Consider the following 12,827-nt stretch of genomic DNA (forward strand, 5'->3'; position numbering starts at 1 on the left):
ATGCAAGGGCATTCAGTAGGCATAGGTGCTGTGAACAGAAAGATCAATGAAGGGCAGCTACCTTTATTTAGCACCTGCTGCATACTAAAAGGTGTGCTTTCTTTACTTAGTGTTTCTTAATTCTCGCAACAGCCCTGGGAGGTAGGTGGTGTCATCCCCTGTTACTGGTGATGACGGGTGGCTCAGGGCAGTCCTGGTCACTCAGCAGCCTATAGGGTCAGGCTGTTAACCCAGGTCAGCCTGGCTCCAGCCCAGGACTTCAGATGTGGCTGTGCCTATGGCCGCCACCTCTCTCGGCATCTCAAGAGGTTCATTGCGTTGATGGTGTGGAGATCATACAGCCTTGTGCCTGAGTAGCACACATAGCTCTAGGAACCTGTGTTAGATGAGGGGCGACCATGGAGAGTGATAAGCTTGGGACAGCACAGTGTCCTGTCCAGACCCTGGAAAACCATGCAGACTGCAGTGGCTGTGTAAGCCTGAGTGGGTTTTGCTCTTGAATTAGCTTTAAGTAAGTACACATATTCTTTTTCCTAAGGAAGTGTTTTCGGTTTTGTTCTGAATGCTCTTCCACAATTTTCTGTGTGTGGAGGTAAATCCACTTGCTTCACACTAAGAGTCCTCAAACAGCCTTTATAATCATCAGATAACAGGAAAACAGGACCATGAATATAAAAAATATTCTGCTTGTGCATATACTTCCTCATTTACAGTGTTTTCAGAAAATGATTAGTTGGAGTTTGACTCTATTTAGAATTTTTGTAAGATTTCCTTGCTGGTCTGAAATCAAATACTACTTTACCACAGGGTCATTCGTGTTATTCATCAGTTCTAGAATTCAGCTATGAGTTTTTTTTTTTTTTCCAGCTATGAGTTTAGGAAAAGAAAACAATTCACTGGCAAGTGTAGCTGGCTGGCATTTATTGAATGCTCCTCTCTTGGAGACACTGTTTGATCTTTACTGATTTTGTTGTGTACTGCTGACACTGCAGGCATGCCTTTGCGTTTTAATCAAGTTTCTGACCTTCTGCACTAACAGGAGCATGTCCAGAGAGTGCTGCTGGTTGTCACAGCATTGTCAGTACCTGTCCTCTTCTTGGGAAAGCCACTGTTTTTGTTGTGGCTTCACAATGGGCGTAGTTGCCTCGGAGTGAACCGGGTAAGTGCGGGGGTTTGGATACATGCTTGTAAATTGTGAGCAAAGCCTGCTTTCAGTTATCCAAGGATTAGTGTAGAAAACACCTTCTGGAGGGTCCCTTTCTCTTGATTTAAAAGCCAAAGCTTCCTTTATTTAAAACATTGATGTTGGCTGGGCATGGTAGAGCTCACACCTATAATCCCAGCACTTTGGGAGGCCAAGGTGGGCAGATCACCTGAGCCCAGGAGTTTGAGAGCAGGGCGAAACCCTGTCTCTACCAAAAATACAAACATAAGCTGGGTGTGGCGGTGGGCGCCTATAGTCCCAGCTACTCGGGAGGCTGAGGTTGGGAGGATGGCTGAGCCTCAGAGGCAGAGGTCATTGCAGTGAGCTGTGATTGCGTCAGTGCACTCCAGCCTGGGCAACAGAACAATCTGTCAGTAAATAATAAATAAATTAATTAAAACAAACAAAAAACAACATCGATGTTGAAAGAGCCTGCTATGTCCTGGGCCTGTGCAGACAGGTTCTACAAGTATTAACTATAAGCCTATTAGGAGTTTAGCTCAATCCTTCAATTCAGGTGGGCATAATTAAAAAATTTTTTTGCATATTCTTCTTAATTTCTTCTTTAAGATTTTTGGGTTTTTTTTGAGACTGGAGGCTTCCTCTTTCCCTCAGGCTGGAGTGCAGTGGCGCTATCTCAGATTACTGCAACCTCCGCCTCTGGGGTTCAAGTGATTCTCCTGCCTCAGCCCTCAAGTAGAGGGGATTACAGGCACCTGCCACCATGCCCGGCTAATTTTTTGTATTTTTAGAAGAGACGGGGTTTCACCATGTTGACCAGGCTGGTCTCAAACTCCTGCCCTCAGGTGATCCACCCACCTTGGATTCCCAAAGTGCTGGGATTACAGTGAGCTAGTGCGCCTGGCCTAAAGAACTTTCTTATTCTCAAAGAGCTGAATCATGAAGAGAAACAAGCCGTGTAAGTGTTGTTTCGTCACAGCCTCATGGTCTCACAGGCACCAACTCTGTGCTTTTTTGGTTGTTAGCGCGGTTACACACTCGTAAGGAAAGACAGCGAGGAGGAAGTTTCCTTGCTGGGAAACCAAGATGTGGAAGAGGGAAATAACCGGATGGAAGATGGATGTCGAGGAGTGACGTGTGAAGAGGTAACCTTTTCAGTTGCTGTTGATGATCTTACATAAGTAACCAAGCTCCCATAGAGATAATCATGTTAAGATGATAATATTAATAATCTTAAAAAATCGTTAAGAAAATGGGACTTGCAGCCTCCAGAGCTGTGCGAAAGCCGTTTCTGTTGTTGAAGCTGATCAGTCCGTGATTAGGGTGAGAGTGAAGGTTAGTGCTTTCCGGATGCTGTTTGATGATACAGTTGGTGCGTTATATATGAGCTCGGGTCATCATTTTGTCATTTTACCTCTCCAGTGGGATTTCTGATGTTACATTATAAGTTATGATAGGAGTGACTTAAGGTGCCATGAACATGGCTTTCAAAAGTTTCTTGTGTCAGTCAGAACTTTTCCATAGTTGCAAGACATAGAGACCCAGTGTTTTCTGATTTCAAAGGGATCTTTGCTGGCTCATGTCAGGACGCAGGTAGAGTTGGTTTCAGGATGATTACAGACTCAGTGTCTCCAATTCCAAGAGGCGTTGGTTGGCTTTTTTCTTTGGAAGTTTTCTTTATATTCTGAAGTCAGTGGGCCCCATGATGCTGGAACCGTGGTCACAAGTTGTCCTGGGCTTATTTTTTTCAGTCTTTCCATCAGAGAGCAAAGTACTCTTACCAGCTTGTTACTGTTAGGAAAAAATTCCCAAATACCTGCCAGCCCTGGACCAGTGACTGCCGTCTTAGTCCTGTGGGGCTGCCATAACAAAACACCACAGCCTGGGTGGCTTCAACAAGAGACTTCTCTCACCGCTCCAGAGGCTGTCAGTCCTGAACTGAGATGCTGGCCGGCTGCTTTCTCCTGAGGCCTCCTTGCTCGGCTTGCTGTCTCGGCACAGGGCGTTCCTCTGCGCCTGCACCCCTGGTTTTCCTGATCTCCCCAGAAGACAGTAGTCACAATGGGTCAGGGCCCACCCCCTGACCTCACTCAACCTCGATTACCTCCTCAAAGGTTCTGTCTTCAAATACAGTCACGTTGCGATTAGGGCTTCAGCATAAGACTTGGGGACATAATTCAGAGCACTGTGGTTGGGGGTACAAGGCTGGACAGGGAAGTTGTAGCTCCCCGTGAAGAAGAGAGGTGCAGTTCCGGGCAGACGGAGCAGAGTGCAGCCTCTGCCTACTTTTCTTGGAAACTTTATTTTGGCCATTTATTTAGTGAGGACCGAACAAAATTTCTCATAGCATTTTATAATTTTTATGTAATTTCATGTTTTGATTTGGGGCATTTAATAATTAAGTTTCTAGGATCATAAACACAAGCAGAGCAGGAAAGCGCACGAGAGTCCCCTTGCCTGGTGTTCCACAGCCCTTTCCCTATCAGGGACGCCTTGCAGAGTGTCTCCATGGCTGGCTCTACTTAGAATGCCCACATCTATTAAACTAGCAGCTGTGAGTCACCTTCTGCTCGGTGGTTGGTGTTTTATCAGCACCAGGTGATAGCAGCAGGTTTTATCAGCATCAGGTGGCTATTTTATCAGCAGATGTTACATAGTTACTGAGGTCTGCTTAGGAACCCCATTTTATAACAGCTGTGGCCATCACAGTTCCTCTGGTCCAGCCTCTTGGTTTACACAGGGGAGTCTGAGGAGTGGGGTGGAGGGGGGCCGGTGAAGGTGGGGGGTTGGGGTGGTAAAGTTGTGGTCATGGAGCTGGGGAGCGGCAGAGTGAACAGAGCGCAGGTCTGGTTTCTGTTCCTCACACTCTAGTGTGTTCTCACCCGCATGCAGCCAGCATCTCTTTCATTGTAGTCCTTGAAGTGGAGCCCACTTGGCATGTAGACGAACGCTTGTCACATCACGGCTTTAACATATGTTGTGTGCTCTCTCTCAGTTTAATTTTGGAGAAATACTAATGACCCAAGTCATCCATTCCATTGAGTACTGTCTGGGATGCATCTCCAACACCGCCTCCTACCTGAGGCTCTGGGCGCTCAGCCTGGCTCACGCACGTAAGTTCCTGCTGAGACCTGCAGTTCCCAACGCCCTGTAGTGCCAGGAGTCTCGGTGGGGGGCACTGGGGGATATTTTAACTTTGTAACTTAATAGTCGTAGCACCATCTTTCAGTTGCCGTTATTCACTACGTAATACACAGATCTCTTGGCTATTCCTTTTGGCTGAGGGATGCTGTGGAAAAATCATGGAGGGAGTCTCTCAGATGGTCTGGCTTCAGAGGCTGTCCCAGTTAAAAAATCACTGAGATACAAGGGGCTTTGAGAACTGAGATGGCTTGGGAGCCTCTGGTATAATCACTTTCTGCTGTTGCCATTACTTTTTATGTTACTGGTTATTTTATTCATTGCTGCCTTACCAAGTGTGAATATCTGTTTATTTCAAGCAGGTTTTGCCACAGTGCTCATGGGTAGCTTTGATCACAGGAGTCCTCCCTTTGTACGATTCCAATAACACACACGTTAGTTTCCACAGTGTAGTTAACACCCGTTCCCCAGCATGGTTCCAATTTCAGTCACCACAGTAACCAGCTGTGCAGGCAGGCGCAGGTGCATTTACCAGCCTACGTGAGGGGGGTGTTGTGATGAAGGAGATGCCAGTGACCCACAAGTGGTGCTTGGTGATGTTACAGGACACTGAAGGTGCAAAGGGTGCAATTTTGGAAGTGGGTTCAAACTTAGAAAAGAATAGGACAGGCTGGGCACAGTGGCTCATGCCTGTAATCCCAGCACTTTGGGAGGCTGAGGCAGGTGGATCATTTGAGGTCAGGAGTTCGAGACCACCCTGGCCAACATGGCAAAACCCATCTCTACTAAAAATAGAAAAATTAGCTGGGTGTGGTGGCAGGCACCTGTAATCCCAGCTTCTCGGGAGGCTGAGGCAGGAGAATTGCTTGAACTCAGGAAGTGGAGGTTGCAGTGAGCCAAGATCGCACCACTGCACTCCAGCCTGGGTGACAGAGCGAGACTCTGTCTCAAAAAAAAAAAAAAAAAAAAGAAAAAAAAGGAACAATTTGGCAGGTATTAAGATGCTTGCTCCGGATCAGGTCACCCAGCTTGTCCAGTTAATGCAACAGGAAGCAAGCACTGTTCAAAATACCCTAATAAGGTGTCGTTTTTTTAATAACAAAGAAAAGACTTTTATACTCAATGCTTTTAATGTATTAAAGATAGATTTACTGTTTTTTCATTTCCCTGCATTTTTTGTTAAAACATTAAAAGCTCTTTTATTATAGGCTATATTGTTGGCCAACAATAAGAGAGTTTGTAATGGTTTAACACAAAATGTATTGGGAGGCCAAGGGGGGTGGATCACAAGGTCAAGAGATCGAGACCATCCTGGTCAACATGGTGAAACCCCGTCTCTATTAAAAATACAAAAAATTAGCTGGGCCTGGTGGCGCGTGCCTGTAATCCCAGCTACTCAGGAGACTGAGGCAGGAGAATTGCCTGAACCCAGGAGGTGGAGGTTGTGGTGAGCCGAGATTGCGCCAGTGCACTCCAGCCTGGGTAACAAGAGCGAAACTCCATCTCAAAAAAAATATATATATATGTAAAGGCCACAGAAGAAACCTGTTTTCCCATGGATTAGTCAGGATGCTTTGAAAGGTTTTGATGGCAAGGTTGATTTTGTGCTTCTGCACTGCAGGCACTGCCTGTGTTTGTGGAAACCACCAGATGAGAGAGTGCCTTTTTCTTTTTCTTTTTTTTTAATTAAACAAAATGCTTGTTTTTATAAGCATAGCCAAAAGGTCTGGAATTTCATGGCTGGAGGGGCCCTGTGGTCGTTCCTGTCCATTTTGCAGAGGCGGTGACTGAAGCCCATTTAGAGTCAATGCTTTACTCACGCTCATCCAGTTGGTCCCTCGGTGGCAGAACTAGGCCTTGGAGCCTGTTTCTGGCTGCCTGGTCTGGTGCCGCTTTGGGAGGTCACTTACTAACCCAAACCTAGTCTGGGGCAAGACTTCCTTTGGGAGATCTTGGGCCTCTGCTGGTTTTGGAGCACTAGGTCTTCCTTAGTGTTTGAGATGGTCTTGGAGCTGGCTGCCTTTCACACAAGAAGCAGTTGCATCTGTGTTACATGTGTGTCTATTATTTTATGGGGTAATGGTTCAGAGCTGCCAGAGGGAAACTCAGTCCAGGTAGCTCACAGAGTGACCCACTGAACGTAAGTGAGAGTGACTGTGCAGGCTGCACTCCTTTGCAGAGCTGTCCGACGTCCTGTGGGCCATGCTGATGCGCGTGGGCCTCCGTGTTGACACCACCTACGGCGTCTTGCTGCTGCTCCCGGTTATCGCGCTCTTTGCGGTTTTAACCATTTTCATCCTTCTGATCATGGAAGGGCTTTCTGCATTTCTTCACGCCATACGCCTCCACTGGTAAGTTTGAAACTTAGCCTTGGAACTGTTATTTAAAAATCATATTGGCCCCCCTGCCACCCTGCCCAACCAAATATACACAGCCCCTGCAAAATCTAATGCTGAATTTAGGCTAGTTCTTCCCTTCCTACCATTGGGATCTGTGTTCATATCCTCTGAGTTAAAATTGTATTTTGGGCCAGGCGCGGTGGCACATGCCTGAAATGACGACACTTTGGGAGGCCGAGGCAGGTGGATCACCTAAGGTCAGGAGTTCGAGACCAGCCTGGAGAACATGATGAAACCCTGTCTCTACTAATAATACAAAAATTAGTTGAGCGTGGTGGCATGCACCTATAATCCCAGCTACTTGGGAGGCTGAGGCAGGAGAATCAGTTGAACTGGGTGGCAGAGGTTGCAGTGAGTCGAGATCATGCCTGGGCGACAAGACTGAAACTCTCTCAAAAGAAGAAACCAAAAAAAACCTGTATTTTGTTTCTGAACTATTATCACTGACAAGTAAAAGCAAATTTAAGTTTACAGAATACTGATGTATGTTTCATATTCCAAATTCACTTTGGATCTCACAGGTTGCTCTGTCTTGTTGCAAAATAAATGCTTATGTATTTCTTTTTTTTTTGAGACGGAGTTTCGCTCTTGTTACCCAGGGTGGAGTGCAATGGCGCGATCTCGGCTCACCACAACCTCCACCTCCTGGGTTCAAGCAATTCTCCTGCCTCAGCCTCCTGAGTAGCTGGGATTACAGGCACGCACCACCATGCCCAGCTAATTTTTGTATTTTTAGTAGAGACGGGGTTTCACCTTGTTGACCAGGATGGTCTTGATCTCTTGACCTTGTGATCCACCCTCCTCAGCCTCTCAAAGTGCTGGGATTATAGGTGTGAGCCACTGTGCGCCCGGCCGCTTACGTATTTTTTAATCTTTTAAGATACACGTCAGATTACTGCTCTGTGCCTCCAGTGCCCCTGGCGGGAGAGGTTCTCGTTTCTTGTGCATGTGCTTTTGTGTTGGACAGTGAGAGGCAGCAGATACGTCAGAGTTGCTGTTCACATTGCAACTATGGAAAGCTAGCACAGGGTTAGGAGTGGCGGGCGGTGTTTAGCTAAGTACAAATGTTTGTGCCAAGAACATGTTTTGGAATGAAGCAATTTCAGCACAGGAATTTATTTTTTAAACTTAGAAATGTTGTTTTAAGGAATATGATTTCATCATCTTCCATTAATACATGGCTTTTTTTTTTTTTTAGGGTAGAATTTCAAAACAAATTCTACATTGGTGCAGGCACCAAATTTGTTCCCTTCTCGTTCAGTCTACTTTCATCGAAGTTCAGTAACGACAACAGTGCGGCGTGATCATCTTGCTGTAACCAACAAGCTTTCCCATGTGTGGAGAATCATCATAGCACAGAATTTCACTTGTGTCAGATTTATGATAGGAAAAATTCCATCTTCATTGGCTGCCTTATGATATAGCCAAATAATTCTGTAAGATATACCTCTTCCTCATGTTACATGTTTTCTGTTTATCAATTTGAGATATAAAAATTTCTTTTGTTTTTTTTTTTATGATGAGCAAATATAAGTTAATGCCAAATGTTATGTTAAAGATATTTTTTCAAATATAGGATTGGGAGAGAGAAACCAATTTTGAATGGCTAATTGAAAATCGTATTAGACACTTGATTCCTTAAAACTTTATTTTTAAAAAAAAAACAGAGTTAATCTGTCACCTGAGATTGTCAGATGATATTTTCTAACAGCTGAAATATGAATAGTTTTTCAAAAATTTCATGATGGGTAATCAAAACATTCACATGTATTCTGCTTGATTAAAAAATATGCAAACTTTTTTTTTTTTTTTTTGAGATGAAGTCTTGCTCTGTTGCCCAGGTTGGAGTGCAATGGCACAATCTCAGCTCACTGCAACCTCTACCTCCTGGGTTTAAGCGATTCTCCTGCCTCAGCCTCGAGAGTAGCTGGGATTACAGGCACCCACTACCATGACTGGCTCATTTATTTGTTTTTTTATAGAGATGGGGTTTCACTGTGTTGGCAAGGCTGGTCGCAAATTCCTGACCTCAAGTGATCCACCCGCCTCAGCCTCCCAAAGTGCTGGGATTACAGGCGTGAGCCACTGCGCCCAGCCAAAAATATGCAAACATTTTTTATCCTGTGCTACCTAGAATTATAAGTAGAGGATTGTTTTTACAATTTAGTCTTGTTTTAGTAATTGGGGACAATGGGATAAAATAACAAACAAATGGTTATCCCACTTGTATATATTCTTAAAGACTCTTATCCTGTTATCCTTACATAAAACCAGTTACGGTAATTGTGTGTTTGGCAAGGTAAATTGTATACTGAGCCTTCAAACCCAGTGTGACTGTAGAGGGTGTAATGTGGACATGATTTGAACTTAGTGACAGCTTGGCTGATTTCACTGAACCAAAAGGCTTTATACTGAGTGAAGGAAAGGTAAAAAGTAGTATTTTGTATATTTTTATAACAAAATATAAATGATATTTTACCATGAAGAGATTACACTTATCCTTGAGAACAGTCTAAGATAGTTTTTTTACTTTCAGACTATTCTAGTTAAAGGTCTGATAAAAGTAATTTGGAGTTAATTTAAACTTCCAAACTATTTAGATCAGTTGAAAACTAATTCTTGACAGCCACTGTTCTGTAATCTCTAGTTTAAATTCATCTATTCACTTGACATTTAGTTTTTTGTGAACTTGAGTCAGTCCTATTGAACATTCTGATCTGTATTCTTGCAAATTATGTTAATTTTTTATATTTTAGTTTGATTTTAGACGATTATTTTCAGAAAGAGATCTTTTTTTTCACCTTTTTAACATTGTGAGTGATACACATTAAAAGGCTATTTGCCCATATCCTCCTTTATCCTGTTTGGAGGTGGAGAGATCCTGGAGTGCTGAGTTTCACGGAGCTGTGCAGGTGATTTCAAAGCATGTGCAGAACAGCGTTGACGTAGCTGTGACTCTTCAAATTAAACCCTTTGGACTACAGTACAGATTCTGTGTGCTGCTTGATGAGATGTCACCCAAGGCCAGCTTGGGTTTATTGCTTTTTGTCCCTCAAATTCAAATAATGCCAACAAAATACTTGAAAATAATTCTGCCCTCAAAGTGATACTTCTCTAGAAAGGTGTCATGTCGGGCACTCGTGTTGGGTGACTGACATCCCAGCAGTGCTGGTCAGGTCTCAGAGTGGCTTTCACCTAGATCCATGCTTCCACCAGGGGTCATTGTGTTGTTAACCTTGCTCCAAGGATCTGTCATAAAAACAATAGTAACCACTTCATCCCTGGAAGCCCAAGACTTCAGGGCAATGGTAACTGATTGGTAAACAAGAGACATTTGCTGGAGTTGTTTACTGCTCCCTACTGTAATTCTCACAGGGCCACTTTTTAACTCTTTCTAATTCACACCTCTTCTTAGGCCAGAGAGCAGAGGATGCAGTCATTTCTCTGTTGAAATCTACATAGTAGTGTGTAGAATGTCATTATGTGAAAAACTAATTCAGAATCCTCACTTCCTGGAATGTATTTTGCTAATGATGTGTTATAGGTGGCAGGGGATTGCTGGTTTTTTTTATATAAAGCCATGGGCTCCAGTGTCATATTACCAGAGTTGTTGCTCAGTTTTGCTTGTTTTTCAGCCTTTTGCTAGAACCTATTATGTGTCTAGTTTTTAAAACATACTTCATTCCTTGATAGCAGAAATCCAGAGGAAAGATGGCAAGTTGTGTGGATGATGCTGAATATGTTTATTTTCCTAAAGATAAATGTCACAACAACCTCATTTTTCAGTTTTCATGGAGATGTTTATTACCATGTGTTAACAGAATCCTAAAATAAATACCCAAGGGATTTCTTCTAAATAGAATTTGTTTTCAGCCTGCTGGATTGAGACTGCAATTGTGGGGTCAGTTAAGGAGTGCAAAGGGTGTTCTGTCTGATTGGATCTGGGTGAGCCCTGTGGACTTTCCAGCAGCTAAAGGACTTGGAACTCCTCTTTCACTGAAGGCTGCTCTGTTCTTGTTTCTGGAATGGGTATTTTATAACAACATCTGGTGTCAGTATCCCCTCTGCAGTTGTTTATTTAAAAATTTATTTTTATTTTTTTGAGATGGAGTCTCACTCTGTCACACAGGCTGGAGTGCAGTGCTGTGATCTCGGCTCACTGCAACGTCTGCCTCTAGGGCTTAAGCAGTTCTCCTGCTTTAGCCTCTTGCATAGCTGGGATTATAGGTCCAGCTAATTTTTGTATTTTTAGTAGAAATGGGGTTTCACCATGTTGGCCAGGCTGGTCTCAAACTCCTGACCTCAGGTGATCCGCCTGTCTCAGCCTCCCAAAGTGCTGGGATTACAGGTGTGAGCCACCATGCCCAGCCCTCTGCAGTTGTTTAATAAGGCATAGAATACCTGTAGCATAGGTCACCCTTACAATGTTCGTGAATTAGGCTGGGCATGGTGGCTCACACTTGTAATCCCAGCACTTTGCGAGGCCGAAGCAGGTGGATCACCTGAGGTCAGGAGTTCAAGACCAGACCAACGTGGAGAAACACTGTCTCTACTAAAAATACAAAATTAGCCGGGCGTGGTGACACATACCTGTAATCCCAGCTACTGTGGAGGCAGAGGCGAGAGAATCGCTTGAACCCGGGAGGTGTAGGTTGTGTTAGCCGAGATCACGCCATTGCACTCCAGACTGGGCAACAAGGGCAAAACTGTCTCAAAAAAAAGACCCAAAAACAATGTTCATGGATTACATATTCAGGTGTTTTAGAGCCTGATGCATTTTAGAAAAGACAAGCAAAAAACCAACTTATACACTTCTGCAGTCTGCCTTTAAAAACAGTAAACTCCTCTATTAAAAACGTAAAGCCAGGTTTGCCTGCATGCCGCAGGGGTATCTCAGGGAGGCTGCGATGAACTCAAATCAAGATGATGGACATGAGGCCGTTTGGACTAACAGTCTTCCTACAGGCAGGCCATTCATGCTGATCTTTGGTTTAGAATTTTAAGAAATACTTAGCACATTCCACCTGTTCTTTGGTGGGAAAATCCAAGGGTTAGCCTAGTCATCTAGGGGCTCAACTCCTTGTGAGGGGAAATGACAGTGAACCTGTATTTTGCTCCACAAATGCACGAAAGGACAAATTTGCATCTTCTATCAGTATTGAACTTCCTTTTGCTAATGACGAATAAATATATCTATATTTTTAAACGTGGGTGTTTCGCTTTATTATGCTCTGGCTTGGCGAGAAAGCCAAAGAACTCCACTCCTTCCGCCCTGATGTCGTAGGCAAGGAGGAACTCCTGCCTTCTTGGCTTATTTCTCCTCCTCTGGCCTTTGACCCATGTGGCTGAGGACTGAGGGCTGAGGGCTGAGGCTGTATCCTGCCTGGCCTCTAACCCCGCCTCTGCCACCGCAGAGGTGCTGTGAGCTCGCCTTGCCACCAGCCCCAACTTCTGCAAGGTGGGCGGGCTGCTTTGCAGATCCCGTCCGGGTGAGGTGGGGTTGCACCCTCGGCAGCAGCGGCCACAGGGCGGCTCCTGACGGCGAGGGTCTCGCTCCGCATCCAGGGGCGTGCGCGCCGCCGGGACCAGCGACAGGCCCACCTCGGCGGCCCGGGGGCCTGGTACGCGCCTCCGAGATCTCGGGGCTGGGGTGCTGGCTGGTTCCGGGCGCGCCGGTGCCCGGACCGAGGTGCCGGGCTCCGGTCACTGTAGTTCTTGCAGGCCCCGCGCCGGCGCCGTCAGCGGGGCGGGCGATGGCCGTTGCCGGGGTGTCCGTTGCTAGGGCCGCCGTTGCCACCGACGCCCGCCTTGCGCCGGCTCCCTCGGCCCTGCGCGGCGCCATGGACGACCTGCGGGTGCTGTGGATGCGCGACCGAGTGTACGCGGCTTTCGGCATCACCGACCCTCAGCTCTTCGAGGACCTGCTCAACCGCGACGACGGCCAGGGCGAGGATCTCATCCTGCACTTCCTCAACCAGGCGAGCGAGGAGGAGGGCTCGTCGGCGCTCCTGTTCTACCGCACGGTGGTGCCGGAGGAGGTGGAGGTGGAGACCGGTGAGCCTCGACGCGCCGCTCGCTTCCCCGGGCTTCCGCCCTGCCCGCCCCCGCCTGTCCCGCGGGCG

At 45.8% G+C, this 12,827-nt stretch overlaps 2 protein-coding genes across 8 annotated transcripts in view; both read left to right on the forward strand.

Moving 5' to 3' along the window:
* Nucleotides 1-11,911, forward strand: part of ATP6V0A2 (ATPase H+ transporting V0 subunit a2) — a 50,127-nt gene extending 38,216 nt beyond the window's left edge. The window contains exons 16-20 of the mRNA XM_003733875.5: nucleotides 1,040-1,159; nucleotides 2,191-2,310; nucleotides 4,161-4,278; nucleotides 6,486-6,657; nucleotides 7,904-11,911. Of these exons, the coding sequence (XP_003733923.1) occupies nucleotides 1,040-1,159; nucleotides 2,191-2,310; nucleotides 4,161-4,278; nucleotides 6,486-6,657; nucleotides 7,904-8,009 (636 nt within the window). The 3' untranslated portion in view covers nucleotides 8,010-11,911. The remainder of the gene's footprint in view (nucleotides 1-1,039; nucleotides 1,160-2,190; nucleotides 2,311-4,160; nucleotides 4,279-6,485; nucleotides 6,658-7,903) is intronic.
* Nucleotides 11,912-12,510: 599 nt separating this feature from the next.
* DNAH10 (dynein axonemal heavy chain 10) overlaps nucleotides 12,511-12,827 on the forward strand; it is a 173,561-nt gene continuing 173,244 nt past the window's right edge. For 6 of the 7 annotated variants that reach the window (XM_078337642.1, XM_035258092.3, XM_035258094.3 and 3 more), the window contains exon 1: nucleotides 12,511-12,759. Coding sequence is in view for 4 of the 7 variants with exons in the window: in XM_035258092.3 (XP_035113983.3) it covers nucleotides 12,546-12,759 (214 nt within the window). In the remaining 3 variants the exon portion in view is untranslated. The remainder of the gene's footprint in view (nucleotides 12,760-12,827) is intronic. The other variant, XM_035258097.3, reaches the window with a different exon arrangement.

The sequence above is a fragment of the Callithrix jacchus genome, chromosome 9 (assembly GCF_049354715.1).
Source record: "Callithrix jacchus isolate 240 chromosome 9, calJac240_pri, whole genome shotgun sequence".
NCBI lineage: Eukaryota > Metazoa > Chordata > Mammalia > Primates > Cebidae > Callithrix > Callithrix jacchus.